Raw genomic sequence first — 23,359 nt, forward strand, 5'->3', positions numbered from 1 at the left:
AGCTTGGAGTGATCGGATGACAGAAGTCACATTTAGGTGCCAGGTGTAACTGAGGCCATAGATGCTCCATATCCACTACTTTGAGTGTTTTATATAATATGACTGAATGTATTTCTTTCTGTGTTGCAGGGGCAGTCAAGAAATGGAACGACAAGGCCAAAGAACATGACATAAGCAGAGCTGTGGGAAACCACCTCAAGCCCCCGGTAGAGCCGGGGGTGGTGTTTACCACTCCACCAGCAGAGCTGTGGGAGACCACCTCAAGCCCCTGGTAGAGCCTGGGGGGGTGTTTACCACTCCACCAGCAGAGCTGTGGGAGACCACCTCAAGCCCCTGGTAGAGCCGGGGGTGGTGTTTACCACTCCACCACGCCTTCAGCAGGCTTGAAAAGTGGGATTGATACTGATTTTCATACTAAGATGGACCAACAGTCTGTTGATTGGTCAGTCACTGGGTTCAATTGTTGACATCAAATCAAGCTTTATTTATACAGCACATTTCACACATGGATGCAACACAATGGCTTCACAGGAGAAAACAATGAAAATAAACTGAAATACTTAGTACACAAAAATAACAGGATAAAAAAACAGAAAATTATCAACTGAAAGACCAATGAGCATTCTAAGGAAATGCCATTGATTAAAACACTAATTGGATGAAATATCCAACCCAAAATATTAGCTTGTTTTTTAGGAGGGGTTCTCAAAGACACTATGGGGGTGTCGACTGAAAGTTGACTCGTAACAACTGGGACCTAAAAGACACCAACTATGAGACCCACTAAATCTGTCCAAGAAGAAGCAAACAAAATAAAAAAAGAGGGAAACAAAATAAAAAAAAACAATAAACTTAAAGACAGGAAGCAAACCAAAAAAGTGGAGCAACTAAAGGTGTTGACTCTCCACATCTATCAAGACAACTGGAGCACTGGGCCAGACACTCTTAAATAGAACCTGGACCAGCTCAGGTGAAACACCTTCCCACTAACGAGATGGACAAGCCAGCACAGGTGTAACACATACTGACTAACGAGATAGCACGTAGGGCGCATTGATTGGTGCTAACGAGCTAGACGTGCTAAAGTCCAACCTCAAAACATAAATGAAAAAAATATAATTACTTTCTATAGAATCCTAAAACTCACCAGCTTCTAGAACTCTCGTCCTTCTAAAACTCTCATCGCCTTGGACAAAACTCAAATCAAATTGTATTAGTCATGTCTGATTTCAAGAGCTCCTGCAATATCCCGAGCTTCTCGCTCTTTTCAGGGTTCACTCGATAGGCATGTTGTTGGATCGGGGCCCAGTCCCCAATGTCATGCTCTAGTACATGTGGGTTGGTACATCTGAGAATGATCCCTGATATTCTAAAAGCAGGATAACAATTTCAATATAATAGTACCCAAAAATTGTCAGCTGGTTGCATAAATAACTATGACTAAATGTTACATAAATTGTAAATATGAAAATCAAAACCAAATGTACACCCCTTTGTTAATATATATTGGCAATACTTCACTTAAGGGTGAGGCATGGAATAATAAAACATGTATCTTTTGTCAGGCTGAATGTTTGAAGTATGAGGTGATTTGAGTCATGCTTCTTCAGTAGTGGAATAAAGACAATTAGCACTTGAATGTTTTCAATAAATACTGGAGTGATGTAGGATTGTTCATAAAACTGATTATAGACCAATTTATTATATAACATGTATTTTCTGATGTTGAATCCGAGATCTTTTATCAGATTATCTCTGGTCACAGCTATATCTTCCCACATTTATTACTGCTATAAGGTTTCTGTCCTGTGTGTTTTCTCTGGTGTATAGTTAGATATCTAAATCTGGTAAATCTCATCCCACATTGACCACAGCTAAAAGGTTTCTCTCCTGTGTGTGTTCTCTGGTGTGAAGTCAGAGAGCTAGATGTAGTAAATCTCTTCCCACATTGATCACAGCTATAAGATTTCTCTCCTGTGTGTGTTCTCTGGTGTTTAGTCAGAGAGCTAGATTCAGTAAAACTCTTCCCACATTGATCACAGCTATAAGATTTCTCTCCTGTGTGTGTTCTCTGGTGTTTAGTCAGAGAGCTAGATTCAGTAAAACTCTTCCCACATTGATTACAGCAATAAGGTTTCTCTCCTGTGTGTGTTCTCTTGTGTGATGTCAGCTGGCCAGATCTACCAAAACTCTTCCCACATTGATCACAGCTATAAGGTTTCTCTCCTGTGTGTGTTCTCTGGTGTAAAGTCAGATGGCCAGATGTAGTAAAACTCTTCCCACATTGATCACAGCTATAAGGTTTCTCTCCTGTGTGTGTTCTCTGGTGTAATGTCAGCTGGTCAGATCTACCAAAACTCTTCCCACATTGACCACAGCTATAAGGTTTCTCTCCTGTGTGTGTTCTCTTGTGTGATGTCAGCTGGCCAGATCTACCAAAACTCTTCCCACATTGATCACAGCTATAAGGTTTCTCTCCTGTGTGTGTTCTCTGGTGTAAAGTCAGATGGCCAGATGCAGTAAAACTCTTCCCACATTGATCACAGCTATAAGGTTTCTCTCCTGTGTGTGTTCTCTGGTGTAAAGTCAGATGGCCAGCTGTAGTAAAACTCTTCCCACATTGATCACAGCTATAAGGTTTCTCTCCTGTGTGTGTTCTCTGGTGTAATGTCAGCTGGATAGATGTAGTAAAACTCTTCCCACATTGACCACAGCTATAAGGTTTCTCTCCTGTGTGTGTTCTCTGGTGTTTAGTCAGCGAGCTAGATTCAGTAAAACTCTTCCCACATTGATTACAGCAATAAGGTTTCTCTCCTGTGTGTATTCTCTGGTGTGAAGTAAGAGCGCTAGATGTAGTAAATCTCTTCCCACATTGATTACAGCAATAAGGTTTCTCTCCTGTGTGTATTCTCTGGTGTGAAGTAAGAGCGCTAGATGTAGTAAATCTCTTCCCACATTGACCACAGCTAAAAGATTTCTCTCCTGTGTGTGTCCGCTGGTGTACTATCAGGCTTTGTAGGTGAGTAAAACTCTTTCCACATTGATTACAGGTATAAGGTTTCTCTCCTGTGTGTATTCTCTGGTGTTTAGTCAGAGAGCTAGATTCAGTAAAACTTTTCCCACATTGATCACAGCTATAAGATTTCTCTCCTGTGTGTGTTCTCTGGTGTTTAGTCAGCGAGCTAGATTCAGTAAAACTCTTCCCACATTGATTACAGCAATAAGGTTTCTCTCCTGTGTGTATTCTCTGGTGTGAAGTAAGAGCGCTAGATGTAGTAAATCTCTTCCCACATAGATCACAGCTAAAAGGTTTCTCTCCTGTGTGTGTCCGCTGGTGTACTATCAGGCTGTTCAGCTGAGTAAAACTCTTCCCACATTGATTACAGCAATAAGGTTTCTCTCCTGTGTGTATCCTCTGGTGTAATGTCAGCTGGCTAGATGTAGTAAATCTCTTCCCACATTGATCACAGCTATAAGGTTTCTCTCCTGTGTGTGTTCTCTGGTGTAATGTCAGCTGGCCAGATGTAGTACATCTCTTTCCACATTGATCACAGCTGTAAGGTTTCTCTCCTGTGTGTGTTCTCTGGTGTAATGTCAGCTGGTCAGATCTACCAAAACTCTTCCCACATTGACCACAGCTATAAGGTTTCTCTCCCATGTGTGTTCTCTTGTGTGATGTCAGCTGGCCAGATCTACCAAAACTCTTCCCACATTGATCACAGCTATAAGGTTTCTCTCCTGTGTGTGTTCTCTGGTGTAAAGTCAGATGGCCAGATGTAGTAAAACTCTTCCCACATTGATCACAGCTATAAGGTTTCTCTCCTGTGTGTGTTCTCTGGTGTAAAGTCAGATGACCAGCTGTAGTAAAACTCTTCCCACATTGATCACAGCTATAAGGTTTCTCTCCTGTGTGTGTTCTCTGGTGTAATGTCAGCTGGATAGATGTAGTAAAACTCTTCCCACATTGACCACAGCTATAAGGTTTCTCTCCTGTGTGTGTTCTCTGGTGTACAGTCAGATTGCTAGATGTAGTAAAACTCTTCCCACATTGATCACAGCTATAAGGTTTCTCTCCTGTGTGTGTTCTCTGATGAATTTTAATGCCTGAGGAGGTGAATCTCTTCCCACAGTCAGAGCAGCAGTGAGTTATCTTCCCTGTGGATCTCTGCAGGTGTTTCTTGAGGAGTTCTGATCTGGAGAGACTCTTCTCTGCCTCGTCAGCATCATGAGGTTGTTGAGGCTCCCCAGAGGATCCACGATAGTCCCTTATCTCTCCTGTGTGAACAACAAAGTCAGATGATTAAAGGCCCACAAAAGCGGTAATCCACTGTAAAAGGTGATGCCAACAGAGTAGCCATGATGTTGTACAACAATTGATGTCTGTAATGAATGTTAATTATTTAACAATAATCTTAAAATGAGCAAGAATAGTCATAGTTTGTCTTGTTTTCACATTAGTAGTAAAATCAATGATTGTAGGCTAGAAATAAGTTATTCAAGTTGTTGAAACTCTAAGCAGTGTGCCAGACGACTTTTGGTCTCCAATATAGGCCCCTTTCTGTGTTTAATAAAATTGCGGCACGAGGTCGATGCGCACACAACTTGATTGTAGAAACTCCTCCCTGCTAATGAGGAAACCACTAGTTATGGATGTAGTATATCTGGTAATGAGGAAACCACTAGTTATGGATGTAGTATATCTGGTAATGAGGAAACCGCTAGTTATGGATGTAGTATATCTGGTAATAAGGAAACCACTAGTTATGGATGTAGTATATCTGGTAATGAGGAAACCACTAGTTATGGATGTAGTATATCTGGTAATGAGGAAACCACTAGTTATGGATGTAGTATATCTTCTAATGAGGAAACCGCTAGTTATGGATGTAGTATATCTGGTAATGAGGAAACCACTAGTTATGGATGTAGAACTATCTGCTAATGAGGAAACCACTAGTTATGGCTGTAGTATATCTGGTAATGAGGAAACCACTAGTTATGGATGTAGTATATCTGGTAATGAGGAAACCACTAGTTATGGATGTAGTATATCTGGTAATGAGGAAACCACTAGTTATGGATGTAGTATATCTGGTAATGAGGAAACCACTAGTTATGGATGTAGTATATCTGGTAATGAGGAAACCACTAGTTATGGATGTAGTATATCTGGTAATGAGGAAACCACTAGTTATGGATGTAGTATATCTGGTAATGAGGAAACCACTAGTTATGGATGTAGTATATCTGGTAATGAGGAAACCACTAGTTATGGATGTAGTATATCTGGTAATGAGGAAACCACTAGTTATGGATGTAGTATATCTGGTAATGAGGAAACCACTAGTTATGGATGTAGTATATCTGGTAATGAGGAAACCACTAGTTATGGCTGTAGTATATCTGGTAATGAGGAAACCACTAGTTATGGATGTAGTATATCTGGTAATGAGGAAACCACTAGTTATGGATGTAGTATATCTGGTAATGAGGAAACCACTAGTTATGGATGTAGTATATCTGGTAATGAGGAAACCACTAGTTATGGATGTAGTATATCTGGTAATGAGGAAACCACTAGTTATGGATGTAGTATATCTGGTAATGAGGAAACCACTAGTTATGGATGTAGAACTATCTGCTAATGAGGAAACCACTAGTTATGGATGTAGTATATCTGCCTGGAGCAAAAATGGTGAACAAAGATTTTAGTTTTTCACAATGTCATTTACAGGTGCTTATTAGTGCATTTCACACTACTTTGGATTATAATTGTAAGGCTAATTTGAATGTCCTGTTTAATATAATGTTTGAATGAACAACAGATTCATTAACTACAATTTAGCAAATTAACACTGGAGTGATAGATGATGTGCAAGTAGAAATACTGGTGTGCAAAAGAGCAAAAAAAGTAAATAAAAATATGGGGATGAGGTAGGCAGTTGGATGGGCTATTTACAGATGGGCTGTGTAAGCTGCTCAGATAGCTGATGCTTAAAGTTAGTGAGGGAGATATAAGTCTCCAACTTCAGCGATTTTTGAAATTCGTTCCAGTCATTGGCAGCAGAGAACTGGAAGGAAAAGGCAGCCAAAGGAGGTGTTGGCTTTGGGGATGACCAGTGAGATATACCTGCTGGAGCGCGTGCTACGGGTGGGTGTTGCTATGGTGACCAGTGATCTGAGTGAAGGCGGCCTAGCAAAGACTTATAGATGACCTGGAGCCAGTGGGTTTGGCGATGAATATGTAGCGAGGGCCAGCCGACTAGAGCATACAGGTCTCAGTGGTGGGTGGTATATGGGGCTTTGGTGACAAAACGGATGGCACTGTGATTTACTGGATGCAGTCTAAGGTAGTTTAACTTGCGTTTAAGAGCAGTTGGAGGCCACAGAAGGAGTGTTATATGGCATTGAAGCTCGTTTGGAGGTTTGTTAACACAGTGTCCAAAGAAGGGTCAGATGTATACGGAATAGCCCGAGAATTGAACCCTGTGGCACCCCCATAGAGACTGCCAAAGGTCCGGACAACAGGCCCTCCGATTTGACACACTGAATTCTATCAGAGAAGTAGTTGGTGAACCAGGTGAGGCAGTCATTTGAGAAACCAACCATTAATCAGGTCTTAGTGGTGGGTGGTATATGGGGCTTTGGTGCATCCAGTTTGCTGAGTAGAGTGTTGGAGGCTATTTTAAAAATAACATCGCTAAAGTCAAGGATCGGTAGGATAGTCAGTTTTATGAGGGTATGTTTGACAGCGTGAGTGAAGGAGGTTTTGACGCGAAATAGGAAGTCGATTCTAGATTTAATTTGGGATTGGAAATGCTTAATATAAGTCTGGAAGGAGAGTTTACAGTCTATCCAGACACCTAGGTATTTGTAGTTGTCCACATATTCTAAGTCAGAACCGTCCAGAGTAGAGGTCGACCGATTATTGTTTATTATTATTGTCCGGTTTCCTTTGAGCCTGTGGATTACTGAACAAAACTGAGGTTTTTGGATATAAAGAGAGACTTTATCGAACAAAACTAACATTTATTTAGTAAATGGGAGTTTTGTGAGTGCAACAATATGAAGATCATCAAAGGTAAGTAATTAATTTTATTGCTATTTCTGACTTGTGTAACTCTACTTGGCTGGTAACTGTTTGTAATGATTCGTCTGCTGGGCGCTGTTCTCAGATAATCGCACGGTATGCTTTCGCCGTAAAGCCTATTTGAAATCTGACACCGTGGTTGGATGAACAAATGTATAACACTGTGTGTTTTATGAATTTTTATAAGCTGAGCTAAAAAGGTAAATGACTAAATAGCTAGTAGCTAATTAGCTGGTTAGCTTCTGACGGCTAGGTTCTGATGGAGGTTCTAGCTATAAGGTCTAAAAAATAGCAGATCCGTATCACATTGGGTGAGGCGGGTTGCCGGAAGGTATATTTAATTTAAACATGGAAAAAGATTGAAATATATTGCAATATATACAACAACAACAAAAACATAATATTTACAACAAACATGTCTTAACCTGTTGAGGCTGGGGGCGCTGTTGTCACTATTTATGCTAATCGTGTAATTTTTGAAACGGCTTCCCACAAAATTCTTGATCGTACAATATGCATATTATTATTATTATTGGATAGAAAACTGTCTATAGTTTCTATAGGAGTTGAAATTTTGTCTCTAAGTGGAACAGAACCCATTCTACAGCAATTTCGCTGACATGGAGTCAGATTTCAGAAATGTTGGCCCCTGATCTGGAGTCAGTTAAAAGGGCACTGTTATTGCTATGAGTATACGGACACTGCTTACCTCTTCCCCTGGATGCCTTTACGTGATGACGATTTGAATGGGGTCGATTGCGCGTTCACAGGCACTATAAATTAAAAAACCCTGTAGCTAGCAAGTCTTTTTCTTGGTGCGTCATGCGCGTGGAGGACACCGACCCGCACCTGTTCCAAGCATTAGTGTTGGGAGTAATCTTTCTCCGGTCATGTTAAGACTCGTTATAGGAGTTAAAAACATCATAAGGTAGTTAATTTAAAGCGTTTTATAGCAATTTATATCCGTTTAGTGCGATTTTGGGACATTTATTTCTGAAACGCTGTGAATAGCTGGGCACGCTTCCAGTTCATCCCGAACGCAGTTGGCATTTCCACATGGCAAGAGGACAGCTTTCCACCAAAAGACGATTAGACCCAAGAAAGGATCCTTTGCCCAAGATACTGATGGAAGAACAGCTCAAAGTAGGAACAATTTATTATGATAAATCGTGTTTCTGTCGAAAAATGTTAGTGGCTTAGGACGCCATGTTTTTTGACGTAGCTTCGCTTGGCGCAAACTGTATTGAAAAGTAAGGATAATTTAAAAAATGTAATTCCGCGATTGTATTAAGAATTAAATTGTCTATCAATCCCTGTCCACCCTATATTTTTTAGTCACGTTTATGAGTATTTATGTATAAGAGTAGATCACTGTCTAATATGGCGCACGGACATTTTCTCACCAGCTGGGCTACATTTCACATTGTCTAACCATGATTTTGGTGGCTAAATATGCACATTTACGAACAAACTGTATATGCATGTTGTAATGTGATGTTACAGGGGTGTCATCTGAAGAATTCTGAGAAGGTTAGTGAAAAAATTAATATATTTTGGCGATGTTGACGTTATCGCTCACTTTGGCTAGAATCAATGCTGGGCTGCTATGTGCTATGTGCTATGCTAATATAACGATTTATTGTGTTTTCGCTGTAAGACACTTAGAAAATCTGAAATATTGTCTCTATTCACAGGATCTGTGTCTTTCGATTAGTGTATGCTGTGTATTTTTACGAAATGTTTGATGATTAGTAAGTAGGTAAACACGTTGCTCTATGTAGTTATTCTAGTCCATTTGTGACGGTGGGTGCAATTGTAACCTATGCCATCTACCTGAAATATGCACATTTTTCTAACAAAACCTATCCCATACCATAAATATGTTATCAGACTGTCATCTGATGAGTTTTTTTCTTGGTTAGGGGCTATAAATATCTTAGTTTAGGCGAATTGGTGATAGCTACTGGTGTTGGTGGACAAATAAAAGATGGTGGATTATGCTAATGTGTTTTTAGGTAATAGATGTACATCTTTACATATTGTGTCTTCCCTGTAAAACATTTTAAAAATCGGACATGTTGGCTGGATTCACAAGATCTGTGTCTTTCATTAGCTGTATTGGACTTTAATGTGTGAAAGTTAAATATTTTAAAAAAATATATTTTTTTAATTTCGCGGCTCTGCCTTTTCAGTGGGGGTGGGGGGGGAGTGCCGCTAGCGGCACCCTCATCCTAGACAGGTTAATGCTACGCCATCTTGGATTACAAGTTCATCATATGACAAGCGTAATGTTATGACTATAACTACTGTTCCCTGAAGGAGGGAAACTAGGTACAACATACTATTAAATCCACGCCTCACTGGAAGCACCACCGTCCACAGGTGATGAGAGTGAGGCTTGGATTTATTCCTTAAAATGTAATGCCGCTCTTCACCAACCCAGGAAAGGGCATTTTATTGCATGACATAAGTATTTGATCACCTACCAACCAGTAAGAATTCCAGCTCTCACAGACCTGTTAGTTTTTCTTTAAGAAGCCCTCCTGTTCTCCACTCATTACCTGTATTAACTGCACCTGTTTGAACTCGTTACCTGTATAAAAGACACCTGTCTACACACTCAATCAAACAGACCCCAACCTCTCCACAATGGCCAAGACCAGAGATAAAATTGTAGACCTGCACAAGGCTGGGATGGGCTACAGGACAATAGGCAAGCAGTTTGGTGAGAAGGCAACAACTGTTGGCGCAATTATTAGAAAATGGAAGAAGTTCAAGATGACGGTCAATCACCCTTGGTCTGGGGCTCCATGCAAAATCTCACCTCGTGAGGCATCAATGATCATGAGGAAGGTGAGGTATCAGCCCAAAACTACACGGCAGGACCTGGTCAATGACCTGAAGAGAGCTGGGACCACAGTCTCAAAGAAAACCATTAGTAACACACTACGCCGTCATGGATTAAAATCCTGCAGCGCACGCAAGGTCCCCCTGCTCAAGCCAGCACATGTCCAGGCCTGTCTGAAGTTTGCCAATGACCATCTGGATGATCCAGAGGAGGAATGGGAGAAGGTCATGTGGTCTGATGAGACAAAAATAAATCTTTTTGGTCTAAACTTCACTCGCCGTGTTTGGAGGAAGAAGAAGGATGAGTACAACCCCAAGAACACCATCCCAACCGTGAAGCATGGAGGTGGAAACATCATTCTTTGGCGATGCTTTTCTGCAAAGGGGACAGGACGACTGCACCGTATTGAGGGGAGGATGGATGGGGCCACGTATCGCGAGATCTTGGCCAACAACCTCCTTCCCTCAGTAAGAGCATTGAAGATGGGTCGTGGCTGGGTCTTCCAGCATGACAACGACCCGAAACACACAGTCAGGGCAACTAAGGAGTGGCTCCGTAAGAAGCATCTCAAGGTCCTGGAGTGGCCTAGCCAGTCTCCAGACCTGAACCCAATAGAAAATCTTTGGAGGGAGCTGAAAGTCCGTATTGCCCAGCGACAGCCCTGAAACCTGAAGGATCTGGAGACGGTCTGTATGGAGGAGTGGGCCAAAATCCCTGCTGCAGTGTGTGCAAACCTGGTCAAGAACTACAGGAAACACATGATCTCTGTAATTGCAAACAAAGGTTTCTGTACCAAGAATTAAGTTCTGCTTTTCTGATGTACCAAATACTTATGTCATGCAATAAAATGCAAATTAATTACTTAAAAATCATACAATGTGATTTATGGATTTTTGTTTTTGATTCCGTCTCTCACAGTTGAAGTGTACCTATGATAAAAATTACAGACCTCTACATGCTTTGTAAGTAGGATAACCTGCAAAATCGGCAGTGTATCAAATACTTGTTCTCCCCACTGTAAAAGTAGGACTAGTCTACCTGACTACACATAGAGAAGTAGGACTAGTCTACCTGGTTACACATATAGAGGTAGGACTAGTCTACCTGACTACACATATAGAAGTAGGACTAGTCTACCTGACTACACATAGAGAAGTAGGACTAGTCTACCTGGTTACACATATAGAAGTAGGACTAGTCTACCTGGTTACACATATAGAAGTAGAACTAGTCTACCCGACAACACATATAGAGGTAGGACTAGTCTACCTGGTTACACATATAGAGGTAGGTCTAGTCTACCTGGTTACACATATAGAAGTAGTACTAGTCTACCTGGTTACACATATAGAAGTAGAACTAGTCTACCCGACAACACATATAGAGGTAGGACTAGTCTACCTGACTACACATATAGAAGTAGGACTAGTCTACCTGGTTACACATATAGAGGTAGGACTAGTCTACCTGGTTACACATATAGAGGTAGGACTAGTCTACCTGACTACACATATAGAAGTAGGACTAGTCTACCTGGTTACACATATAGAAGTAGGACTAGTCTACCTGGTTACACATATAGAAGTAGAACTAGTCTACCCGACAACACATATAGAGGTAGGACTAGTCTACCTGGTTACATATATAGAAGTAGGACTAGTCTACCTGGTTACACATATAGAGGTAGGACTAGTCTACCTGGTTACACATATAGAGGTAGGACTAGTCTACCTGGTTACACATATAGAGGTAGGACTAGTCTACCTGACTACACATATAGAAGTAGGACTAGTCTACCTGGTTACACATATAGAAGTAGGACTAGTCTACCTGGTTACACATATAGAAGTAGGACTAGTCTACCTGGTTACACATATAGAAGTAGGACTAGGCTACATGCTTACACATATAGAAGTAAGACTAGTCTACCTGCTTACACATATAGAAGTAGAACTAGTCTACCCGACAACACATAGAGAGGTAGAACTAGTCTACCTGGTTACATATATAGAGGTAGGACTAGTCTACCTGGTTACACATATAGGTAGGACTAGTCTACCTGGTTAGACATAGAGGTAGGACTAGTCTACCTGGTTAGACATAGAGGTAGGACTAGTCTACCTGGTTAGACATATAGAAGTAGGACTAGTCTACCTGGTTAGACATATAGAAGTAGGACTAGTCTACCTGGTTAGACATATAGAAGTAGGACTAGTCTACCTGGTTAGACATAGAGGTAGGACTAGTCTACCTGGTTACACATATAGAAGTAGAACTAGTCTAAATAACAAAAAATATAGAAGTAGGACTAGTCTACCTAGTTACACATATAGAAGTAGGACTAGTCTACCTGGTTACATATATAGAAGTAGGACTAGTCTACCTGGTTACACATATAGAAGTAGGACTAGTCTACCTGGTTAGACATATAGAAGTAGGACTAGTCTACCTGGTCACACATATAGAAGTAGAACTAGTCTAAATAACAAAAAATATAGAAGTAGGACTAGTCTACCTGGTTACATATATAGAAGTAGGACTAGTCTACCTGGTTACACATATAGAAGTAGGACTAGTCTACCTGGTTACACATATAGAAGTAGGACTAGTCTACCTGGTTACACATATGGAAGTAGGACTAGTCTACCTGGTTACACATATAGAAGTAGGACTAGTCTACCTGGTTACACATATAGAAGTAGGACTAGTCTACCTGGTTACACATATAGAAGTAGGACTAGTCTACCTGGTTACACATATAGAAGTAGGACTAGTCTACCTGGTTACACATTAAGAAGTAGGACTGGTCTACCTAGTTACACATTAAGAAGTAGGACTGGTCTACCTGGTTACACATTGAGAAGTAGGACTGGTCTACCTGGTTACACATTAAGAGGTAGGACTGGTCTACCTGGTTACACATATAGAAGTAGGACTAGTCTACCTGGTTACACATTTAGAAGTAGAACTAGGCTACCCGACAACACATATAGAAGTAGGACTAGTCTACCTGGTTAAACATATAGAAATAGAACTAGTCTACCTTGTTACACATATAGAAGTAGGACTAGTCTACCTGGTTACACATATTGAAGTAGGACTAGTCTACCTGGTGACACATATAGAAGTAGGACTAGTCTACCCGACAACACATATAGAAGTAGGACTAGTCTACCTGGTTAAACATATAGAAATAGAACTAGTCTACCTTGTTACACATATAGAAGTAGGACTAGTCTACCTGGTTAAACATATAGAAATAGAACTAGTCTACCTGGTTACACATATAGAAGTAGGACTAGTCTACCTGGTAACACATATAGAAGTAGGACTAGTCTACCTGGTTAAACATATAGAAATAGGACTAGTCTACCTGGTTACACATATTGAAGTAGGACTAGTCTACCTGGTTACACATATTGAAGTAGGACTAGTCTACCTGGTGACACATATAGAAGAAGTAGGACTAGTCTACCTGGTTACACATATTGAAGTAGGACTAGTCTACCTAGTTACACATATAGAAGTAGGACTAGTCTACCTGGTTACACATATAGAAGTAGGACTAGTCTACCTAGTTACACATATAGAAGTAGGGCTAGTCTACCTGGTTACACATATAGAAGTAGGACTAGTCTACATGCTTAAACATATAGAAGTAAGACTAGTCTACCTGCTTACACATATAGAAGTAGAACTAGTCTACCCGACAACACATATAGAAGTAGGACTAGTCTACCCGGTTACATATATAGAAGTAGGACTAGTCTACCTGGGTACACATAGAGGTAGGACTAGTCTACCTGGTTAGACATAGAGGTAGGACTAGTCTACCTGGTTAGACATAGAGGTAGGACTAGTCTACCTGGTTACACATATAGAAGTAGGACTAGTCTACCTGGTTACACATATAGAAGTAGGACTAGTCTACCTGACTACACATATAGTAGTAGGACTAGTCTACCTGACTACACATATAGAAGTAGGACTAGTCTACCTGGTTACACATATAGAAGTAGGACTAGTCTACCTGGTTACACATATAGAAGTAGGACTAGTCTACCTGACTACACATATAGTAGTAGGACTAGTCTACCTGGTTACACATATAGAAGTAGGACTAGGCTACCCGACAACACATAGAGAGGTAGAACTAGTCTACCTGGTTACATATATAGAGGTAGGACTAGTCTACCTGGTTACACATATAGGTAGGACTAGTCTACCTGGTTAGACATAGAGGTAGGACTAGTCTACCTGGTTAGACATATAGAAGTAGGACTAGTCTACCTGTTTAGACATATAGAAGTAGGACTAGTCTACCTGGTTAGACATATAGAAGTAGGACTAGTCTACCTGGTTAGACATATAGAAGTAGGACTAGTCTACCTGGTTAGACATAGAGGTAGGACTAGTCTACCTGGTTACACATATAGAAGTAGAACTAGTCTAAATAACAAAAAATATAGAAGTAGGACTAGTCTACCTGGTTACACATATAGAAGTAGGACTAGTCTACCTGGTTACATATATAGAAGTAGGACTAGTCTACCTGGTTACACATATAGAAGTAGGACTAGTCTACCTGGTTAGACATATAGAAGTAGGACTAGTCTACCTGGTCACACATATAGAAGTAGAAGTCTAAATAACAAAAAATATAGAAGTAGGACTAGTCTACCTGGTTACATATATAGAAGTAGGACTAGTCTACCTGGTTACACATATAGAAGTAGGACTAGTCTACCTGGTTACACATATAGAAGTAGGACTAGTCTACCTGGTTACACATATGGAAGTAGGACTAGTCTACCTGGTTACACATATAGAAGTAGGACTAGTCTACCTGGTTACACATATAGAAGTAGGACTAGTCTACCTGGTTACACATATAGAAGTAGGACTAGTCTACCTGGTTACACATATAGAAGTAGGACTAGTCTACCTGGTTACACATTAAGAAGTAGGACTGGTCTACCTGGTTACACATTGAGAAGTAGGACTGGTCTACCTGGTTACACATTAAGAGGTAGGACTGGTCTACCTGGTTACACATATAGAAGTAGGACTAGTCTACCTGGTTACACATATAGAAGTAGAACTAGGCTACCCGACAACACATATAGAAGTAGGACTAGTCTACCTGGTTAAACATATAGAAATAGAACTAGTCTACCTTGTTACACATATAGAAGTAGGACTAGTCTACCTGGTTACACATATTGAAGTAGGACTAGTCTACCTGGTGACACATATAGAAGTAGGACTAGTCTACCCGACAACACATATAGAAGTAGGACTAGTCTACCTGGTTAAACATATAGAAATAGAACTAGTCTACCTTGTTACACATATAGAAGTAGGACTAGTCTACCTGGTTAAACATATAGAAATAGAACTAGTCTACCTGGTTACACATATAGAAGTAGGACTAGTCTACCTGGTAACACATATAGAAGTAGGACTAGTCTACCTGGTTAAACATATAGAAATAGGACTAGTCTACCTGGTTACACATATTGAAGTAGGACTAGTCTACCTGGTTACACATATTGAAGTAGGACTAGTCTACCTGGTGACACATATAGAAGAAGTAGGACTAGTCTACCTGGTGACACATATTGAAGTAGGACTAGTCTACCTAGTTACACATATAGAAGTAGGACTAGTCTACCTGGTTACACATATAGAAGTAGGACTAGTCTACCTAGTTACACATATAGAAGTAGGGCTAGTCTACCTGGTTACACATATAGAAGTAGGACTAGTCTACATGCTTAAACATATAGAAGTAAGACTAGTCTACCTGCTTACACATATAGAAGTAGAACTAGTCTACCCGACAACACATATAGAAGTAGAACTAGTCTACCCGGTTACATATATAGAGGTAGGACTAGTCTACCCGGTTACATATATAGAAGTAGGACTAGTCTACCTGGGTACACATAGAGGTAGGACTAGTCTACCTGGTTAGACATAGAGGTAGGACTAGTCTACCTGGTTAGACATAGAGGTAGGACTAGTCTACCTGGTTACACATATAGAAGTAGGACTAGTCTACCTGGTTACACATATAGAAGTAGGACTAGTCTACCTGACTACACATATAGTAGTAGGACTAGTCTACCTGACTACACATATAGAAGTAGGACTAGTCTACCTGGTTACACATATAGAAGTAGGACTAGTCTACCTGGTTACACATATAGAAGTAGGACTAGTCTACCTGACTACACATATAGTAGTAGGACTAGTCTACCTGGTTACACATATAGAAGTAGGACTAGGCTACCCGACAACACATATAGAAGTAGGACTAGTCTACCTGACTACACATATAGAAGTAGGACTAGTCTACCTGGTTACACATATAGAAGTAGGACTAGTCTACCTGGTTACACATATAGGAAGTAGGACTCGTCTACCTGGTTACACATATAGAAGTAGGACTAGTCTACCAGGTTACACATATAGAAGTAGGACTAGTCTACCTGGTTCCACATATAGAAGTAGGATTAATCTATCTGGCCTGCAAACAACTGAAGGCCTATAAATGTGCCCATTTGGGGATGTCTGGTAGTATTTCTGATTGTCTTAACGCACCACCACTAATGAGTTGTGGAGCTTCTCAAAGCACATTTTTCCCCCACCTCAAACAGCAAGTAAACAAAGTCTAATCAAAATCAATTACAAATGAGAATAACTCCTCAAAGTATTTGTAAAATATTTCCAGCTCTCCCCCTTTCGATAACCACTCGGCACGAAAGGGAAAAACGTAATGCTCTGATCCAGTGGAAATGTCAAAACACCTGATTCCTTCTTATCCCTTTCACAAATAGCCTACAGCTGTGTCGGTCGAGAACTCACAGGCACGGGAAGCTGAGGGCCCAGAATATTTTATACAATGTTTCAAGTTCGTTTTAGACAGGCCATGCGATTTATAGGACATTTATTTGCAATGTTTTTATTTGTTGGCTTTATGTAGGCTATTTTTTTATATAGTTGGCAATGGCAATAAAAGTTACTTTTAGATTTGTATATCTTTCATTTAGATAGAATGTAGATTAATCACAGACAATGATTTTGAGATACTATTATAAATTAAATTAAACTGTTCCAGTAAAATGAACATATGAAAATCATAACTGTCACCAGATCAGTAGAAATGGTAAGATACATTTGCACTCCAAATGTAGGTTGCTGACTGCTTGTGTAGCCGATTACCAGCAACGTCAAATTTTATGAATGCCAGCAGGAAGAGTTTATTCTCTTCTGGTTGGGCGATATTGATGTAATGCCATGAAAATAAATGCTGAATATTATACAATGACTTATCAACAGCTCTAACAATTTGACCCCCACAGATTTCCTGTGGGGGTCAAATTGGTAATTCTAGAATATACTATATATCCTAGAAACCTGGTTAAACTATCATTATGACATCATGGATGAATTCTAGAATATACTATATATCCTAGAAACCTGGTTAAACTATCATTATGACATCATGGATGGCCAGTCCTTGTATTCATAGTGTAGTGAATTCAGGGGAAAGCCCTGAGCTGGACTCAAACCTGGGTCCAGCGACTGTCAAGCCAACACCTTAAAACTGTTACACCAAGATGTCAGAACTTCTTGACGAGGTCCCTAGGTTTTGGGTTAAGGTTGATACAATAGCTTTCTCTATGAATTTGAGAGTGGTTACATTTCTCCAACCCCCATCCCTCAGCTGTTTACCAAACCAAGTCTCTTGACAGCCATTTTGTTGCTGTTTAAATACTTGGTTGTCCCTTTAAAAAAGCCACACATCAATCAACCAATCTGAAGTTGAAACAATAACAAAGCAGTCATTCCACAACTGTTTTGGTAATAAGATGATGATGGGCCTGGAGACATTTTACTACTCTCAAATTCATAGACATACCTATGGATGCAAGGACTGACCATCCATGATATCAACATTATAGTTTTAACCATGTTGAGGCTATACAGTGTTGATTTACATTGTTTCTAAACATTGGAGTAAAAAAAGCTTATTTTGGGTTCTGATGGGGTACAACAGTTGAACTAAGCTCATGAGGCAAGTGTTATATTCTTCAAGAATCAATGGCTATAAAATAAATAATTTAAAAGTCAAAATATGGATGTAGCAATTGCAGATTTCCCTTTTAACACCAAACATCAGTTCAACAAATGCAGAGTTTGTACCTCTGTATTTAAGACAGTACTTACCAGTGGTAATCACGGCCCGGTTTCTCAAAACCATCTTATGGCTAAGTTCATCTTTAGAACCACTGGATGCCTTAAATTGCGTTTGGGAAATCGGGCCCAGATATCCAGTTTCCTCCTCTTCTTCCGATGAGACCGTATTCTCCCCCTCCTCCGCTTTCACTTCAAAAACTGAATCCTCCTCATCTTTAACTGTAACACCCTCCTCCTCTTTCACTCTGAACGCCTCTTCTTTCACTGTAACGTCTTCCTCTTCTTTCACTGTAACGTCTTTCTCTTCTTCTTTCAGGGTAACAGCCTCACCCTCTACTTGTTTTTGTATTGTAACATCCTTCTCTTCCTCCTCCTCTTTGATGAGAGCTTCTTTCTCCGTCCAACAGACCGTCTCTTCTTCAGCAGGAAGAGAGTAATTTAGTGAACTCATGGTCTGAGATGTTAGCTAGCTAGGCTAATGCTAACTTAACCAGCCCGCTAGCTGAATAATAACAACAGCACCGTAAATATGAAATTAAATAGGATAACTAACCAACTAGACGACAGACAATGGTTTAAAATACAGTGGCTAATATACACTAAAGCGTCTAAAGAGCTTTATTGGTTCGGCTATTTTGGCTAGCAAGCTACCGAGGTGGCGGACTAACTGTTGCTGCTGCTGAAAGAAGCGTTCCGTCCACTAGATTATACGTCACACTAACAGCATTGCGTTCCGTCCCCTAGATTATACGTCACACTAACAGCATTGCCTTAAAATCGCACACCGCCATCGGCTGACTGGAGTGTAAGTAACGCTCAGTCTGAACCTGGAGATGTGCGACTTTAAGACAATGACGCTAGTGTGACGTAAAATATATATTATAATGTTCAGACAAAAAGTTAGTGTAGGAAGCATGAGTTTTTACTCACCAGTGTAACAATACAGTGTGGCTAAAGACTTAGTAACTTAGTTGTGTTCACGATCTGGTTCCCTATAAGCACAACCAGTTATGTTTTTGAATTATCACATATGTATTAATTTATTTCGGGATTCTGGGTAATCCACAGCAGATTTATGGAGAATTGCTGTGGGTGAGTTCAAAATTGAATAGTCCCGGGATAGAAATATATAAAGTTGACATTACATCATAAAATCCACCTTTTAAATCATACATTAGCCATTTATGTTTTAGTAACTATTGCTGTTGGTTTGGCGTCAAATAAGCCTCTCTTTATATGTTATTTGCCAAATCTCCGTTTTCCATGTGGGTTTTTTGCTAAAGTTCCCTCTTTCAAGTTGGTATCTAACTAGAAAACGCATCTTCTTTAGGAGTGCTATTTTTACCCTGTCGACTACTGATCATTCATCCACACTGTGTGTCTCATCATTGCAGGTCATTTATGACAAATGTATAAAGTACATGTTTTATAAATTCATGAACACCAGCCAGTTGATCAGCCCGGTTTTGTTAGTTTAGGTGTATTATACTTATTCGCCACCAGAGGGGGACATTTAGTCATTTCCAGGTTAATTTGATATATTTTGATAGTAAAATGGATGACAGTTTATTCTGATGTAGTGAATATGAGACACATGGAAACAATTGATTAATTTATTATAGTAAATTAGGAATTAGTAGGAATTGTTAAATCCACTATACGATCACAATAACTTTGGTAGACACTTCAATAGTTTTTTTGTTAGTATATTATAGGGCAGATTTATGGAGAATTGCTGTGGGAGTGCTATTTATATCCCGTCACTACTGATCATTCATCCATACTGTGTGTGTCCCATCATTGCATCTTTGGAAATAAATGAACTATCCATCCATTGCTCCTTCCTGTGTTGACTCACTGACTTGAGAGACCAGGAAGGTCACACTAGCTCGATAGGTTGATATCTAGCTCAAGCGTCACCTCATGCTTTTCATTAACTGTGTGGTTGTGTTATCTAGTGGGAACCCGTTAGCACGGTAGGCTCTGGTGCCTTCTTGCCGTGGGCTCAAAATGACAGAGGAAATCAACCTGCTTGTTCCTTTTTGTATTGTAAACTTTTCGATGGGGATGTTATGTTTGATACCGGAGGTACGAGGCTTTGAAAGCATTAAACTTCAAAGCAGTGTGCTGATGCCTGTCTCACTTTATCAGCAGCATGTGATCAACGACGTCTGAAGATTCATTTAATCGAACGACCACCTGATTGGTTTGGTTTGGTTCGACACTGCAGGCGACTGCCAACTGACTGCTCTACAAATCACTTTACATCATAAATAACTACTCATTATTATTGAAGCAGTGTGTCACTTTATCAGCATTGATCAATGACTTCTGAAGGTTAATTTTCTCCCATCATTCTGTTTGTCTCGGATCTTTTGATCTGCAAACACGTTTAGGTTTTGTTAGTTTGGTTCTAAATGGTCTCGGTGCTGGTTGGCTACGCTGGTTAGGCTAATAGCTAGTTGGCTAAATAGCTAACGTTAGCTGGTTGGCTACGCTGGTTAGGCTAATAGCTAGTTGGCTAAATAGCTAACGTTAGCTGGTTGGCTACGCGGGTTAGGCTAATAGCTAGTTAGCTAAATAGCTAACGTTAGCTGGTTGGCTACGCTGGTTAGGCTAATAGCTAGTCGGCTAAATAGCTAACGTTAGCTGGTTGGCTACGCTGGTTAGGCTAATAGCTAGTTGGCTAAATAGCTAACGTTAGCTGGCCGGCTAAGATTACTGCATATAGCTAACGTTAGCTGGCCGGCTAAGATAACTGCATATAGCTAATGTTAGCTGGCCGGCTAAGATAACTGTATATAGCTCATGTTAGCTGGCTGGCTAAGATAACTGCATATAGTTAACGTTAGCTGGCTGGCTAAGATAACTGCATTTAGCTAATGTTAGCTGGCTGGCTAAGATAACATACTTTGATATTTGGTTAGATGGCGTTTTGTATTTCCAAAACGTTGGTTTACTTTAAATCACTCAAGTCATGAGTGCAAACGATTGGCTTAATTTGAAGTTCTACATTTTGTTAGGATTTATGTTTATGCACTATAGCCTGTTGGCATATTGAATCAAGGGGAGACACAAGACGGAGCTACTCTACCCAGCAACCAGATGTGGACAAAGAAAAGCGCCAAGGGGCTTGGACAAGTTCGGGTGCCCCCAAAAGCGGAGCAAGAGTATTAACCATGCTAAGCCTCTACTGTGATAGGCCAACCTCACAAAGGAGGAGCAAGAGTATTAACCATGCTAAGCCTCTACTGTGATAGGCCAACCTCACAAAGGAGGAGCAAGAGTATTAACCATGCTAAGCCTCTACTGTGATAGGCCAACCTCACAAAAGCGGAGCAAGAGTATTAACCATGCTAAGCCTCTACTATGATAGGCCAACGGGAAGAGTTGGAACTAAAACTGTCATAGTATAAAAACTACTATTTGAGTACATTCCACAGTTCTCTGATCTACCCTGCGTGGTGATACAGTGAACCCGTATATACGAGAATTGCATTTACCGTTTGAGTTTAATTAAAATACTTAAAATATTTTCGGTGACTCTGAATCACATTTTTGTCCTGATGCCAGAAATCTCTTTACATTTGAAGTTATTTCTGTTGTAGTTTACATCATAGGGAATAGGCTGGTCCTCCATATTACATCACACCTGACTTTGGCATTCTTCTGAATTCTGATTGGTTTAATGTAATAACTCCAAAAATAGAACAGTGGGGTGTAACTTTGCATTGGAAATGTTTTAATATTTTATTTTAAATTGTGTAAACAATACAAAACATACACATACAAACAATAACTACATTAACTAGAACACATCTCCATTAACTACATCACACCTGCCCAGACCCACTAGAACACACCTCCATCTCCATTAACTACATCACACCTGCCCAGACCCACTAGAACACACCTCCATCTCCATTAACTACATCACACCTGCCCAGACCCACTAGAACACACCTCCATCTCCATTAACTACATCACACCTGCCCAGACCCACTAGAACACACCTCCATCTCCATTAACTACATCACACCTGCCCAGACCCACTAGAACACTCCTCCATCTCCATTAACTACATCACACCTGTCCAGACCCACTAGAACACACCTCCATCTCCATTAACTACATCACACCTGCCCAGACCCACTAGAACACACCTCCATCTCCATTAATTACATCACACCTGCCCAGACCCACTAGAACACACCTCCATCTCCATTAACTACATCACACCTGCCCAGACCCACTAGAACACACCTCCATCTCCATTAACTACATCACACCTGCCCAGACCCACTAGAACACACCTCCATCTCCATTAACTACGTCACACCTGCCCAGACCCACTAGAACACACCCCGATCTCAAGCGCCCGCATCAGCACCTTTTTATTTCTCTCCGTCACTTTAAACTTTTGGATAATAAAGCATTTGACCTTTCTTTTGAATTTACAACGGAGGATTGGTTGATTGGTTGATTTCCAGGTTTAATTATGTATAATATTTAAGATGATTTATGAGAAAAGTATCGTCCAACTCTGGGGTTTCTCACTGCACCCTCAAATGTCATGTTTTGAAATATACAGACAGACACATTAAAAGTAATTTAACATTGTATAACTGTGCTTCTGACAGCCAACTTTCTAACTCCTCCCATAACTTTATGACATCATAACATTCCCAGAAGGATTATTGAGTCATTGTTAGTTTTACACTGAAGACATGACTCTGCCGTTGTGCTGTAGAATTTGTGAATTTTGTCTCTTGTATAATAAGGGACTATCATTTGTCCCAACATCACAGGCCACAGACTTTGATGCAGTTAAAGACTTCCAAAAGTGTTTCCGCAGTTTAAGATCAACTGAGCTTTTTTAATGGGGTTTCTCCCTGTGCACCTGCCAATGTAAATCCTTTGAACGAGACAAGTTACCAGACAGAACATATTGCTAATGTTCTTCCCATTAATAACCTGAATGACAATTAACTTGTGGGCGGTTGTGGTGATGACGTCCTATTCGATGACGTCTTCCATCGGGATTGGCCAAAAAAAGAAGACGCTCTGGATTGATCACTGGAGTCAGATGTGAAGGAGGAGGTTGATCACCAGGAGTCAGATGCGAAGGAGGAGGTTGATCATCAGGAGTCAGATGTGAAGGAGGAGGTTGATCATCAGGAGTCAGATGTGAAGGAGGAGGTTGATCATCAGGAGTC

General features: G+C 40.3%; 1 protein-coding gene across 2 annotated transcripts in view; it reads right to left on the minus strand.

The window, feature by feature from the left end:
* Nucleotides 1-709: 709 nt before the first annotated feature.
* The window catches only part of LOC129842433 (zinc finger protein 271-like), a 222,072-nt gene continuing 199,422 nt past the window's right edge, over nt 710-23,359 (minus strand). The window contains exons 1-2 of one of the 2 annotated variants that reach the window (XM_055910995.1): nt 18,174-18,865; nt 710-4,275 (exon numbers count right to left, since the gene is read on the minus strand). In XM_055910995.1, the coding sequence (XP_055766970.1) occupies nt 1,766-4,275; nt 18,174-18,594 (2,931 nt within the window). In that variant the 5' untranslated portion in view covers nt 18,595-18,865 and the 3' untranslated portion in view covers nt 710-1,765. Of the gene's footprint in view, nt 4,276-18,173; nt 18,866-23,359 lie in introns of those variants that run through there. The other variant, XM_055910996.1, reaches the window with a different exon arrangement.

The sequence above is a fragment of the Salvelinus fontinalis genome, unplaced genomic scaffold (assembly GCF_029448725.1).
Source record: "Salvelinus fontinalis isolate EN_2023a unplaced genomic scaffold, ASM2944872v1 scaffold_0041, whole genome shotgun sequence".
Taxonomy (NCBI): Eukaryota; Metazoa; Chordata; class Actinopteri; order Salmoniformes; family Salmonidae; genus Salvelinus; species Salvelinus fontinalis.